We start from the raw sequence: 14,487 nt of genomic DNA on the forward strand, positions 1-14,487 counted from the left end.
CCGTTTAATTTGTTTTGCCTTCGACAATTTTTATTTTTCGAAGTGGAATTTCGTGTTAAAGTCTTGGCTCCCGTAAAAATAGTAGGTCTAGACAATATCTTGCAACGCTCGTGGTTTGGCTTGCCACATATAGGTGGACATAATTAAAATTCGCGTGTATTCTTTGGTTATCGTTACAGTCTCTAGTATTTTCAAACGCTGAATTGCTTTTCTATTTCAATTTCATAATTTCGTCGAAGATATTTTAACACTTTTGAAATGGATGTTTTCATGTTGATCAAAATTTTATCTTGGCCTTCTCGTGGTTTCGAATTCCTTCATCTGAAGTCCGCCATTTTGAATCTCTTTTCTTGAATCGTGCACGAAATCTTGATGAAAATGTGTTCTCAACCAATGCAAGACTATTTTTCATTGTAGTTTTAAACACAGCACGTTAGATCGAGTGTATAAACATTCATTAGTTTTCGTATATCAACTTGCTTTCCATAAAAATTTATTTTCCACAATTAAAGAATTTGATAAATTCATCGACATGCTGAAATCATCCATTCAAATGTACGAGGATTTTTATTTTTTTTTAAATGCGCGTCATTAAACTTAAATAGGAATAGATTAAAGATAACACCGAGATCAGTTGGGTATAAAATCGATTTTTGAATATGCTAAGTACAGGATATCTATTCCTCCGATTCTTGACTGGCCATCCAAATCCTTGTTATTTTCAGTTTTATTGCGTTCCCATGAACAAAGTTCATTCCCTACTGCTTTTGCTGTTTTTTTAAGGTAAGCGTTGACACCTTACGTGCTTCTTGTTGATTGTTCCTGATTATCTTGTGGCATTCATTTATGTGGATCAGGTTGGGGTTCGCATCCAGTTATGCGGGATTCCCCGTTCATGTTTGTTGCTAGCCATGCAAATTCACAGCTCCTACCAAAAATGTCATTATCATAATTAATTCGGGTGTGGTCATTAACGACAAAGATAAGAAGAGCAGGAACCTACCGATTGCCACGTCTTCAGTCTGTCTTTGAGTATAAAAGAGCCCAAGACAAAACAATTGGACATCGTCTTCGTCGAATCTAAACGCGCCGAGTACGAGCATCAAATGGAATCTGCGGTAAATTTTGTATTTGAATAGTCTATTAATTTAACCCTCATTTTTCAAAAGATAAAATGTGATCGTTTATACTGTTAGGCTGTATACCTTTTGCTGTTGTTGGCAGTGGCCAACGTCCAAGCGGCAAGTATCCAATATCCGGCCCTACCTTCCATTAACTCACGTTCACAACAGCTACAACAATGGAACAGTCAGGATGATCAAGGGCGAACGAATTTTGGCTATGCCTACTACGGCCAGGCAGCTTCTAACGTTCGTGACGCTAATGGACACATGATTGGCTCTTGGGGTTACCTGAACCCAGAAGGTACGGAGGTTCGTGCTTCCTACACAGCTGACGATAAGGGCTTTAAGGTACACTTCAACAACGTCGCTCCTGCTGCCCGTCCGGTAGCGTACGCGCCTGTCGAAGATGTCCCTGCACAAGACGCTCCTGTTGCCAGTCCCGTAGCGTACGCGTACTCTCCTGTACAAAGTGACGCTGTCATTTCCAAGGATGATGAAAATCAACCTTCAATTGCCGATGATTCTCGCTGTATAAGCAACGAACTCCGTGCCATTTCTCGAATGTACAGATCAAATAACACGTTTAAAATGACAGAAAGTGAAGAAGCCACTCCGAATCAATACCCATTCTTGGTAGATTGTCATCTATTTTTTCTTTCCTATGGTGTAAGACTAATCAGCGATTTATATTTTGAATTGTAATACTGAATCGCTAGGTGTCGCTTGCTACAGGTGACGAGGAAAGTGGAAACCTCGCTAGTTTTTGCGGTGGAGCTTTGATTACTCCGACCAAAATCCTAACGGCTGCCCACTGCATCACTGAGGAAAAAACGGAAACGTTAGAAATATTTAATTTTCGATTAAATGTGCGTTATTAACAAGATTAATTTTTGATCTGATAGCTTAATTACGCATGACCTCCATGTCAGATTTGGAATGCACACGATTAGCAAAACATCGAGCGACGCACAGGAAAAAAGAAACGTCGTAGAAATGAAAATTCACGAACAATATGATGGCAAGCTTGTTGTAAGTCTTTTTCAGTTAATTTTATTAATTTAAATGCGTCAAACTAATTTTATTTTCGCTTTTGAATGTGTACCTGGACAATTCAATTTCTTTCTGCAGGAGAACGACATCGCCATTTTGACACTGGAATCCCCTGTGGAATATACGGACACTATTCAACCCATTTGCTTGTCACCGACGTGTTTGGTAACTGACGGAATGGAAACTATTGGCATGGGGTGGGGACATACCAAATACGAAGGTAAAGCTTCAGAATATCTACGACACGCCGTCATTCCAGTTGTTAGTAACGAAGAATGCCAGGCAATCTACGGTAAAAAGGATAATATTATCGACACTATGCTTTGCGCTTATGGAGGTGAACAAGACACTTGTCAGGTAAATCCTCTACACACACCCCTATGCAAAAATGTATCGTTTATCTAATTCTGAATATTCTCTTCATTGTTTTTAACGGTAACAGGGTGACAGCGGCGGCCCTCTTGTGGCCGACTATGGCGAATCGATGTCAGAATGCCGTTTCGTGCAGGTTGGCGTTGTCAGCTATGGCCAAGGTATACATTATACCTTAATTTAATAATATTAAAATGTACCATCTCGACATTCTTTGATTGCTTTTATAGAATGCGGCCAAACGAAATATCCAGGCATTTACTCGAGAGTTAATTCATACCTGGACTGGATAGCAGAAAATATGTAAAACTGTTGACACCCTACGATGCTTTCAACACGTCCAACCCCCCCTGATATGACAAAAGGACGCGATTTATTTGGCATTTTCAGCTTCCCTTAAATTTAATTTTAAAAGTGTATTTTTATTTAATTTTTACCCCCTTCCATTGAAACACTTCATTTTCCATGTTTTCCAAGTAATATTCTCTGTCCGTACAGTTTAAGTTTTTCACATTTTAACAGTCTACATTTTTGAAGAGGGGTTTATTTTATTTTTTTTTTGTAGACATTTCAAAAGGTTTAGGTAAAAATCTAAAAAAATGATACGGATTTTGTTTCCCTCTACTTTTTTACTGTTTTCCGAGTTGACCACATTTAAAAGCGGAGTTGCCAATGTCCGAAACTCTAGAAATTTTCAATAAAAGGTTCAGCAAATAGATAAATTTTTTTATTTTCGTTTGAAATAAAAAATAATTATTATCCAAGTTAAAACTATTTAAAATTTTTGATAAATATTATATATCGATACTTCAAACGTGTTCTCGTTCCACACTGGTTCTACACGTGGTGAATACGCGCCAAAATCCCCAATCCACAGTTCAGACTAGTTGAAGTGACGACGCGATATAGATTCACTCTGCATCTCAGTATAATTTGAAGTTCTTTCACGTGTTTTCGAATAGAAATAATCATCAGTGATTTGGCCATTCATAACATGAAATAAACCTGAAGACGGTAAGAATAGAGAAGAAATTCATTTTGAATGTTATTTCAAACAAGTTAATGGCTCTAATTTGCTTATCAGTTGAAAGGGTAACGGTGTTAGTCATTCATCGGTAATGGGACGGCGATATCTCCGTGGCACTTCTAATTATCTTCTCTAACGTCTTCAACAAAACCTCGCCAAGGCGACATGGTCTTGATCTTTTTCGTTCAAACGGGTCAGAATGGCGTCAGTCAGTTTCTTGTATCCCATTTTGTGCCGTCCGGATTATACGTGAAGTAACACCAAGTTATCATCACAAATGTAAGTCCTCTTTTCATTTATTTTGCTTTTGTCTAGACGAATTTCGGGGAAAAGGCTAGGTCCACGTAAAAGTGCTGGACAGAGTGTTCTTTCCTATTTCTTGCTATACAAACAAGAACTTTCTAGTTCCAAGTTCTACCCCATTGTCGTTATTTTACTTTTGTTTTCGTTGTTGAAATACTTTTTTTGAAAGAGTTTCACAATCGACTTGTCTTCGATCGTGGTTAATTTGTGGTGACTACAGATACATTTGGGCTTGCCACATGTCGTTGGTAACTTTGTCGGTTTGCTTTAAATTCCCCATTATTTACAGTCCCTGAATAGTTTTGCCATTTCAATTTCATAATTTCGTCCAAGAGATTTTGACAGTCCATTAAAGGGGTTGTTTGACATAGGGCAATTTTATCTTGGCCTTTCTCGAGGTTTCGAAATCGTTCATTTGAAGTCCGCCATTTTGAATATGTTTTCTCGAATCGTGCAAGAAATATTGATGAAATTTTCTATTTGCCAGATGAATGACTATTTTTCGTGATAGTTTTTGAACACTCCGAGTCCGTCAGATCGAGTGTACATTTACGAGTTTTCGTATTCCACCAACTTGCTTTCCATAAAATTTGATTTTTCCATAATTAAAGAATTTGAAAACTCCGTCGACTGTTAAAGGTTCATGACTAAAATTGTTATCGAAAAATTGTTTGTTTTTTTCAATCATCAAATTGATACCCAGTTTTTTTTAAGTTTCTGTAACAAAGAGACATCTAGCGTTGACTTTTTGTAGATTTTCTGTTTACCAAAACCTTGACGTAAACTAAGCATGGCGTTCTGATAATGGAGAGCTTTTAAATGAAGAGCAACGATAAAGATTATGTGAGCCATAATCCTTATCATTTGATATGTCTAACAATCCAAGTGACCTTTACATAATCGAACCTATGACTTTGAAAGTCGAGCTTCCTGTAAAAATGACGAGGTCGTTACACAGTCCACAATTGTTTTGGACTGAAATTTAGTTCGTTTATTATAAAAAAAGCAGAGATTTAAACATTTAAACGCTCTTCTATGTGTGAGTTTGTGGTATAAACCAGAATTGTTTTCTAATTATTTAGTCATTGTATTTTACTTGCTTCTAACAGAAACAAACTCAATCAATTGGTAGTCCCATTGACAATAAGCTTTTTTTCTTAATAGCGAATAGAGATTTTTATGGTTATGACGACCACAATACAGGCTGACACATCGATTTATATTATGACGTCATTCGTCAAAGTCAGTGAACTCGTCTGTTGAGATGTCTAGACAGACTAAACAACGACTGATCGGATTAGTAAGGCAGAAAATTTCAATCAATGAGGAAGGCTTATTCAACAAAATTTGAATGTTATAGTTTCACGTGGGCGATCATTTTGGATACCCGACGTGAGTTTCAAATGCACGAAATGTTGGCCACGTTTTTTTTTTTTAAGAGACCGAATTTATCACGGCACACGCATCGAGCTCTTTTTCTTTGATCACGATGCAAAACGTAATGTCCAGCGTTAAATTATTCAACTGCTGTTTAACTATTTCTGTTTCCTTTTTTGGGAGCGGTTGTTCAGGCAGGCAGCTGGATGCAAAATGTTTAAATATTTATGACTCTTCCATGACGTTAATCCTCTTTAAAAAAAAAAAAGACTCTGTAAATCCGCAACTAATACGGTTAACGCTTTTAATTGAATTAGCCTCCTTAAAAAAAATAATTATGTTGGAAAAAAAGGAACGTCTCATTTGTTTGCTCATCATTTGAGAATTTCGATTTTGTATTACATTTTTCAAGCTCAAAATTTCGTACAATGCAGGTTCCAATTGTGCACACGTATTAATGAGATCCATTTTCTAATTAGTATTGACTAGACACAACTGTGCTTGCTCCATACATTCAATATTATTTAATTGTTTTTGGTTATGTTTTTTTTTGTTTACCTTGCTCATTTTAAAATAAATACCCCGCCTCAAAAAGAAAAATCTTTACAGCGAAAAATCGTTACGTCAACAGGAATGTTTTAGAATTATCAAATAAATATGCGTCTTTTCTTTAGAATTTAATCATTTGGTTAGCGTAGGTCAAAATTTTGATTGTGATTATTTTTTTGTTGTTGAATCTTTAAAATCTAAATCCACCCTGTTCTTTGAGGGTATTCAAATGGACGCGGATACATTTTTGTTTGTTTTTTGTTTTTTTGCGGTTAATGCGTCGTCGTTAAACTTAAATAGGAATAGATTATAGGTAACACCGAGATCAGCAGGGCAAATGGATTCGATTTTCCTCGAATATATCGGATCTTTCTTGATAATTTATTCCTCCGATTCTTGACTGGTCATCCATGGATGTGGAATAAACACGGCCTGTTCATCGGCATGGACTCGTCTATTATTAATTCCACCTGCGTGATTTCACATCTCCCCGTTATTTATCAGAGCAACATAAATAGACTAACCGCTAGACCAACGACGATTGCTTTCTAAATTATTGAGAGTTAGACCCGCTTACCTAAAATATCATTGGATAATATCAGAGCAGGTGCTTGAAAATCCTCGTCCGACATGGCCAGTTGTTGCTGCATTGTCTCATCGTCACGGCTGGGGAACAGACCGAAATAACCGGAGCGTCCAACACGCGGGAACGGGATGAGCGATTGACGTTTGCCGACTCTCGGGAACGGGATCAAATGACGTTTGACGGTGAGATCCACGTTATTCTTGACGTTGGGCACATAGAAAAATGTGCGTCAATTAATGAGGGCCACTGATCGTTTTTTTTTTGGTTTTTTATTAAGTTGTAACCAACCATCCAGTTGTTCGGCTTGTTGTTGTTGTTGTTGCTTCCAGCAGCGTTTAGCATTGCTCCTCTTGCGCTACTGCCGATGGCGTTGGCGATGAAAGCCGAGCGGGAGCGACCCACTCGCGGGAAAGGAATCAGCGATTGCGACTTGAGAATCTGCGGCACGGCTGAATAAAATACCCGCATAAATAAGAAAAGTTCTGTATAGCCTGGGTCAAACAAATCATTATTATATCCAAGAAATAACAGCAACGTTTTTTTTTCTCTTTTTGGTTTGCTACAAATCTTAAACGAATGATAAACGATGGCCAAAATTGTCGATCTATACCAGCATCGCAGGTAGCCAAGTAGATCACGATTAAGACGAACAACTGAATCACGGCGATCCTCATGTTAGTAGTGTGTTAGATGGTGATGTCGGTACGGAGAAAGAGATTGCTTCCTGGACGCTGTGTGCCTGTGTCCCGGTAGTGTCTCAGTACGGTATCTACTCACTAACCGGAACGTGTCAACTTCCGTTTTTATAATCTTCCGGTGGTAGGAGGAAAGGGGGCGGTTCTAAGATCAATTCGATTGCACATGAGTTCTTTTTTATTTGTTTTTTTTTGTTTTTTCCTGGACTCTTTCTTTGGCTTGCGCAACAGGTACATCTCCCGTGTTTACCCGATATTGAATTTTTTTTTTTCTTTGGTTTTCTGAAAACAAAAAGTTTTGTAAATCAAAGTAAGGTTTACCTGGTATTCTATCTTAAATGTGTTTTGAAGCTACAAGAAAAGCTGACATTTATTTAAACAACAAAATAATAATATTTCTTTCGGCTGGTGTTATATCGACATGAACTCGTTTGTCACGCGCAGGATCCAATATTGTGCGGTGTTCTCCTCTTAATCCGCCCTCCCAACATGTTACATGGGAGAACCATAAAAAAAAAGAAGAGAGAAACCTCCAGAATACCTATAACATTATAGTTTAACGACAAAAACTTTCTTCATTAGAGTGTAGGAGCAGTCAAAGGTGGATGACCATTTTTTATTGGGCCCAGGGTGCGTTAAAAGTTAATATGTAAAACATGGGCGGAGAAGCTTTTCGGGAACGAAAAATCAGAGCACTAAAGCAAAATGAATGGCCCATCGCTTTTGAAGCTTTTTATAGAATTTTAGTGAGTTCGTATTGAACGAATCTCCCAACTTTGTTTTTTTTTCAGTTTAACAAAACAATTTTTCTTGTTTTAATGAATAAATTACAGTTTAAAGTTTAACGATTTTTGAATGTTTCGACTCTCTTAGACTGGGAGTATTTCTCATTAAAGTTTAATGACGTCCCACAAGGCTATAAGCGTAACGTGAAAGTCGTGAAAAAAAAAGAAAGAAAACTTTAAGGAAGTCAAAAGGAATTTCACCCACAGGGCAAAGAGATTGATAACACATTAGATTAGAAGCAACTCAAACCAAAATACGCGATAGCGGCGATTAACTTTTGGAACGAGAGACTTTTGTCCCTTTCCTTTTTTTTTATCTTGAAAAAAAAAAAGAAAAATGTTAGGTGTGTCAAAGTGCTCAGAGGTGCAAATACCTGACATTCTTTGATGGTCTAAAGAATTCACGGTCGTCTGCTACTGTGGCATAAGATAATTAGATCTTGGTGGTAGGACATTTCTCTGCTTAATGGAAAGTGACTCTCTCCGACTGATGTTTTGTTTCAAAACACTCAACTTAATGTTCTCCGTCGTAATATTGATTGCTTCTTCTAAGAATCTTTGCTTTTCCTTATTGCTAAAGTTAGTCACTCGGAGAACGTTAGCCTGTCAAGCTCGTGTAAGTCTTAATCTTTTTACGGCATTTTCCTTGTTGATTAAATTGAATTTATTTTTTTAAGGACAATTTATTCATTGCATTTTCAAAGTTTGAAATGCGTGAAAAGTTTTTAGCCTACCGACTTCGGGATAATTCGTAACTTTTCGAGAAAAACGGGCAAACAGTTTTCGGTCCAAATTTTGTAAAGTGCCAAAATTGAATTAGTCCGCCCCCGTAAATAAATAAGCCTGTCTGAATAAAGTGGATATACGTTGGACCGCACTTACACGAGACTGGACAGTGAATAAGATCGAATCCAATAAATGATGATTTCGCAACAAGCAGCTGCTGTGAGTCGATGTAACTCACTCGCGAAATACGTCAGAATAAATCGACCAACAAATCAATTAACTCCACCCACCATCGCCCTTTTCATTTTACAAGGCAAAGGGTACAAAAAACCCACTTTTACTCGTTACATATTGCATGTTGACTCGTTAATCCCGTACGCGATTTATGGCTATTTACATTGAATCGCCCTTCTAAGAGTTGAAAAATGGGTGAAATGTCTCTGTCAAATACCAAAACAAAACATTCCCCCTTCCTTTTCTTTTCTTTCTTTTTTTTAAAAACAAAAATACTCATCAGCGTGTGCGTACTAGCAGACGATATGAAAAGAATGTTCTTACTAACTGGGCGCTAAAATAAAACTGAGCAGCAACTCTGTTTAGAAAGAAAGAAACAAAAAGGAATGAAAACACAAGGGTCGAGATGAAAGAGCGACAGAATGTGTCCGTTTTTTTTTTTTTACTTTTTTGGCACGTCTCCAGATGTTGTACATGTTTAGAGAAGATTTCCCTCGGCCCTTTCGTACAGACGTCGTCGACACAACCAAAAATGAAAAAGAACTGGAGTGTGAAGACGAGAGAAAAGTTTTTTTGCCTTGAGGTTTTTCGCTCTACTACAAGGTTGAATGGGGGAGAGAACTACATAAGTGTACAAACGGACCCGTCTTTTTTATTTCCAGAGACAGAGAGAGAGAGAGAGAGTTATTTATACGTAAGAAAAAAGAACGGACGTCGAGAGAGAGAGAGAGAGGGGAGCCGCCCTTGTCAGAGCAAACAAGGCCTGGAGGCTGATTTTCTTTTTTGTTTTCCTTCTTCCTTTTTGATTTTTAGACTGCGCGTTGCCGCCATGTTGGCTTGGCAAAACAGAAGACGGACAGATCAGGAGAAGCCACTGTGAATTCAAGATCCCTCCCTTGTCCCTCTCTCCCTTGACACCACATCCAGTCAAGGAAGGCAGTTGTTTTTGTTTCGACCTGTCCCCCGGATAGCTGAACTAATCATTGTGATAGATTTAAAAAAAAAAGGTTTTTTTTTTGGTTTTTGATTGCCAGCTACTTGTACACCCCAGCTGGACTGCCTGTCATCATGTCGAAGCCGGGCGATCGAAGCAGTGTAGCACAAACGTACAAAATCGTTGTCGTGGGAGGAGGAGGTGTTGGAAAATCTGCCATCACCATTCAGTTTATTCAGGTGAGATTCCAACATTTTGGCTGCCATTTGACGTCAACGAAAAAGGCGTTTGTTGTGGCCAGTCGGATGTTGACGCATCTGTTTCACACCCCCCTTTGACCTTTTCAAGCCCATTCTTCTCCCACACAGCATCATATCAGCAACTCCCAAGCTTTGTGTTTACTTAAACATGCACCGATATCTAAGAAACAGATCACAGTCTGAATTTGGTATTTAGGCATCCTCCAGTTGATGTTGTTGTCTCAAAAACAAAATGTCTGGAGTTTCTCTTCGATACTCTAACCTGTTGCCTCACCATATATGGTAACAACTTGGACTTTTTTGTTTTTAGAGTTACTTCGTGACAGACTATGATCCCACCATTGAAGACTCCTACACCAAACAGTGTGTCATTGATGATGTTGTTGCCAAATTAGACAGTGAGTTTTTTGTTTGTTTGTTTTTTTATGATTCGATTAACCTAAATTTTAAAAAAATTATTTTAATATCTATGTGGTTCTTTTGTTTCCAATAGTATTGGACACTGCTGGTCAGGAAGAATTCAGCGCCATGAGGGAACAATATATGCGTTCCGGCGAGGGCTTCCTTCTTGTCTATTCTGTAGCCGATCGTTCTTCCTTTGACGAATTGCCCCGTCTCCACAGACAGATTCTCAGAGTTAAAGATCGTGATGAATTCCCAATGTTAATGGTGGCCAACAAAGCGGATCTCCAGCATCAAAGAATGGTATGAAACTTTTCTCTAAAAGTCTTGTGTTTAGATCACATGTTTATTACTTCTTTGTAATCATACAGGTCTCAGCCGATGAGGGCCACTCTCTCGCCCGTCAGCTCAAAGTACCCTATTTAGAATGCTCGGCCAAATTGAGAATGAATGTGGACCTGGCCTTCCATGAGCTGGTCCGACTCATTCGCCGCTTCCAGGCCCTTGAGCGGCCACTCACGTCCAGCAAGGACCAACGTCAAGCACGCAAACGACGCAAGATGTGTATGCTTCTGTAACAGAAAACAACAAAACGAAAACGCTAAAAGAAATTCACAATCAACTCCCTCCCCCTTACCTCTACTCCCCCCATACATCTCTTCGTTCAAATCGTGCAGCCTGAAGAAGAAAAAAAAGAGAAAAGTTTGTCGCTTATTTTCCCTCTTCATCATCTCTTGAAGACTGTCGCGCGCGCAAAGAAAAAACGGAAAATGTCCTCAAGTGATTGCCAAATCCGCACAGATAACGTTTTTCTTCACATACATATTCTTCGATGTTGATTCTTTTTGCCCACCGCCTCCTTTTCAATGTTTCAACAAAAAAAAAAAGGAAAATAATTTTGCAGCTGTTCTATAACTAAAAGAAGCTTCAGAGAATTTTGAGAGCTGACGACGAGGCAATCAAAAAAGTTTGCGTTAAAAAAACAAACAAAAGAACTAGGTAGCTGTGTGATTTAGTCTCATTTAACTCAACTATTTTCGAACTTGTGGTTTGCTATTTTTTTTTTGTCTCCTTATCGTTTTAAATTGGAAGATATAACAACGATGTTACCTTTTTTTCTCTCCTGTCTCTTCACTATAGTGTATAGAGCAGTTCCGTTCCTTCTCTGCTGACTGATTCGAATTCGACAAAGAAATGCTGTTAATTGAATTAACAAGTGACATACCCAAAAAAACAAACAAAATACAATGGCAGCCTTGTTAGCCCTTCTCACACTATATTTTCATTCACAATTGATTTTTTTTTTATTTAATTTGTTTTTGTTTAGCTTTTTTTATTTTACATGACTTATAATTTTCATGTTATTTGCGTTTGACCACACCCTGCTTGCTGCCACCGCTTTTCGTTGTCTTCTTGGCGGCATCACCACCTCCAAATAGCGAAGTCAGCATCTCGCTCATCTCCGGCATCTCATATTTAGGCATTTGGATGTTTTCCATTTCCTGTTTTGTGTGCAAGATGAGAAAGAGGACTTGAAAATTACTGATTTTTAAATCACATTGTACCTTTCTTGTTTCAGGATCATTCATCATTTTAGGCAATATGAATATGAGAATCAATGGAAGGAACATCATCAGGACCTGTTTGCATAAGGAGATTGAAATATCTAAACATTGAAACTAGACTAGATGTTTTTTGTTCTACCATTGGGGAGAAGAGGAGATCGGTGACTCTCCATTGCTCTCTTTGCTGGAAGTAACGATAAGGCATTCCAGGTTTAAACTTCAAGGGATAAGTAATCTGACTAACAGCACTGGGCTGAATGTGGTTAATTCTTCTAGCACGAAATTTCCCTTTAGAATTAATGTCCACTCTCACAGGCTCATAGTAAATGGAAGGGTTGAACACTTCCACAACATATGAACCACTTGGGACGCTAACTGAAAATGAGGCATCATCCCTGGAAAAATTGACAAAAAACAGCATTAGGATTAAATTGAGATTTCACAAGCAAGTAAAGTAAAATAAAGTTACCTAAGAAACGCTCTATATTCGCCTCCATCTATTAAGATATCTGTATGCAATTTCCAGTCTGGATTCAACTTAGCCCAGGCATCTGGAGCTTGAACTTTGCCCTCAATTTTAAACCATTCTTTACTAGTTTCACCCTCATTACTTCTTACACATATCGATAAAGATAAGCAAACAATTAATTTAAAGAGAAACGTGACATCAACTGAAGACTTCATGACGAAAAACCTTGCTGTCAAAATCAATAATAATACGCCGCCATCTTACAACATTGTCGCCAATAACCGTTACCAACAATTTGTATGAACTGGTTGAAAATGAGTTTTATAATTTCAGAAAAGTATTAATAAAATGTTTAGAACCCCAAAAACGATTTTAGCAATAATCTTTTACATAGTTATTTTATATTAAAAATGACACGTATTCAACTGTAACGTTTGTGAATCCAGCAGACGAGATAAAGCCGTACGATGTTGTGGCTTGTGGGAGAAGAAGAAGAACGATATCTAAAGTAATATTTGTTTTTTTCAGAATATTTCTAACAGAAATTAGTCTGGCGTGGCAAGAATATGTATAAACAACCGTCACAAGGCAGTAGAGCGACGTCTCCAGCTTATGTTGACACTTCGGGCGGCAGTAGTTACGTCCACCCAGCTTCTTTCAGAGGTCCATCCCCTTTACCGTCCCCTGCTAATTTGAGGTCTTGCTTTGAATATAAACATGTCAATTGCCGTGAGAATATTTCAACGATCAATTTTATTTCAAGTAGAACAGGATGCCTTTCAGCTGCAGCCAAACGATATAAATTTATTAGAAAGCTATGTCACTTCCAGCAAATGGATTTCGAATATGCCCTATGGCAGATGATCTACCTGTTCATTTCTCCCCAAAAAGTCTACAGAAATTTTCATTACAGAAAAAGTAACTTGTTTTATGTTTATCCAGTTACATGGTCTCTACAATTGCCATCTTTCTGCACAGGTTCCAAAGCCCAGTTTGCCAGAGATGACCCAGCATTTTTGGTATTGCTAGCAATGTGGCTATGTTGTAAGTTAATTCTGTTGCTTTAAATTTTTAAGATTTTAATTGATTTAACACTTTGACATTTAGTTTCATCAATGGTGTTGGCATTTTTCTTGGATTTGTCAATTTTCAGCTTTTTCAAATTTCTAACTTACACCATTTTTATTGACTGCCTTCTTGTTGGAGCGGGGATTGCAACAGCCATGTGGTAACTAAAATGAAACTCTAATATTTGATTTACAAAATAGACTGTTTGCCTTATATTCATGTTGAATGCATTTTCATTTTTATTTTAGGCTGGTGGCAAATAAGCTTTTGATGAAGCCCAATGTCAGAGGTGAAGATGTCGAATGGGGTTATGCGTTTGACGTTCACTTGAACGCCTACTTTCCGGCACTGATCATCTTACACGTTGTTCAGTCTATGTTCTACCATGGTACGTTTTCAAATAGTCTGAAACGGCCGAATTGATCCTGAATATTTTAATTTCTTTTGTTAGTTCTCATCAGTCAAGATTGGTATTCAGCGACGTTTGTTGGAAACACCCTTTGGCTGATTGCCGTTGGCTATTATATCTATATCAATTTCCTTGGATACAGTTGTAAGTATGGATAGATGTTTTAAAAATAACCATTCACTACATTCTTTGAATGATTTTTTTAGCTCTGCCAATTCTACACAAGACGCGCGGACTACTCTATCCATTTTCCGTCTTGTTTGTGATCTACATCGTCAGCCTTGCCTGCAACTGGAACGTCACGCATACGCTGATAAACTTTTATCACGCTCGAGTCCATGTCATCTGAAAAAAGTACGTTTCCCTTTATTTTTGTGTTTCATTTTTGATTCTCCATATATTCCGTTGTTTGCGTAAAACAACAACTGTGGTCGCTTCTCCCTCCGTTTGTTGTTGTTAAACGTCACTACTGTATTAACATTAACAAAAAAAAATAAAGACGTTTACCCACGTTCGGAGAAGATGCACCTATTCGATCCAAAGGAAATTGGT

General features: G+C 37.9%; 5 protein-coding genes and 1 long non-coding RNA gene across 8 annotated transcripts; 3 read left to right on the top strand and 3 right to left on the bottom strand.

Moving 5' to 3' along the window:
• Nucleotides 1–476: 476 nt before the first annotated feature.
• Nucleotides 477–1,346, bottom strand: LOC123471002. The gene is made up of 2 exons (XR_006644849.1): nt 1,206–1,346; nt 477–1,113 (listed from the first exon to the last, which is right to left on the bottom strand). It is a non-coding gene; the product is annotated as an uncharacterized LOC123471002 (long non-coding RNA).
• On the top strand, nt 976–3,262 carry LOC116920273 (trypsin-2). 2 transcript variants are annotated; one of them, XM_032926444.2, is made up of 7 exons: nt 976–1,118; nt 1,197–1,757; nt 1,841–1,962; nt 2,027–2,153; nt 2,253–2,531; nt 2,617–2,707; nt 2,777–3,262. In XM_032926444.2, exons 1-7 carry the CDS (start codon nt 1,107–1,109, stop codon nt 2,851–2,853), a joined length of 1,269 nt encoding a protein of 422 aa, XP_032782335.2. In that variant the 5' UTR covers nt 976–1,106; the 3' UTR covers nt 2,854–3,262. The 2 variants fall into 2 exon arrangements, with proteins under 2 accessions (XP_032782335.2, XP_045027672.1); XM_045171737.1 differs by having other exon boundaries at nt 2,801–3,262.
• Nucleotides 3,263–5,615: 2,353 nt separating this feature from the next.
• Nucleotides 5,616–9,232, bottom strand: LOC116920369. Of its 2 annotated transcripts, XM_045171772.1 has the most exons (5): nt 8,243–9,232; nt 6,999–7,365; nt 6,677–6,837; nt 6,380–6,587; nt 5,616–6,272 (listed from the first exon to the last, which is right to left on the bottom strand). In XM_045171772.1, the coding sequence occupies exons 2-5, from the start codon at nt 7,060–7,062 to the stop codon at nt 6,184–6,186; spliced, it is 522 nt and encodes a 173-aa protein (XP_045027707.1). In that variant the 5' UTR covers nt 7,063–7,365; nt 8,243–9,232; the 3' UTR covers nt 5,616–6,183. The 2 variants fall into 2 exon arrangements, with proteins under 2 accessions (XP_045027707.1, XP_045027706.1); XM_045171771.1 differs by having other exon boundaries at nt 6,999–9,232.
• A 410-nt stretch (nt 9,233–9,642) lies between these two features.
• LOC116920342 (ras-like protein 2) lies at nt 9,643–11,701 on the top strand. Its single transcript, XM_032926559.2, has 4 exons — nt 9,643–10,001; nt 10,333–10,420; nt 10,516–10,727; nt 10,796–11,701. The coding sequence occupies exons 1-4, from the start codon at nt 9,897–9,899 to the stop codon at nt 11,000–11,002; spliced, it is 612 nt and encodes a 203-aa protein (XP_032782450.2). The 5' UTR covers nt 9,643–9,896; the 3' UTR covers nt 11,003–11,701.
• On the bottom strand, nt 11,680–12,729 carry LOC116920338 (ER membrane protein complex subunit 7 homolog). Its single transcript, XM_032926551.2, has 4 exons — nt 12,459–12,729; nt 12,129–12,384; nt 11,990–12,064; nt 11,680–11,926 (listed from the first exon to the last, which is right to left on the bottom strand). Exons 1-4 carry the CDS (start codon nt 12,671–12,673, stop codon nt 11,786–11,788), a joined length of 687 nt encoding a protein of 228 aa, XP_032782442.2. The 5' UTR covers nt 12,674–12,729; the 3' UTR covers nt 11,680–11,785.
• Nucleotides 12,730–12,895: 166 nt separating this feature from the next.
• Nucleotides 12,896–14,446, top strand: LOC123470989 (protein unc-50 homolog A-like). Its single transcript, XM_045171763.1, has 7 exons — nt 12,896–13,155; nt 13,225–13,376; nt 13,437–13,502; nt 13,566–13,686; nt 13,775–13,914; nt 13,978–14,079; nt 14,142–14,446. Exons 1-7 carry the CDS (start codon nt 13,025–13,027, stop codon nt 14,282–14,284), a joined length of 855 nt encoding a protein of 284 aa, XP_045027698.1. The 5' UTR covers nt 12,896–13,024; the 3' UTR covers nt 14,285–14,446.
• Nucleotides 14,447–14,487: the final 41 nt, after the last annotated feature.

This window comes from Daphnia magna, linkage group LG4, assembly GCF_020631705.1.
Source record: "Daphnia magna isolate NIES linkage group LG4, ASM2063170v1.1, whole genome shotgun sequence".
NCBI classification, from domain to species: Eukaryota; Metazoa; Arthropoda; class Branchiopoda; order Diplostraca; family Daphniidae; genus Daphnia; species Daphnia magna.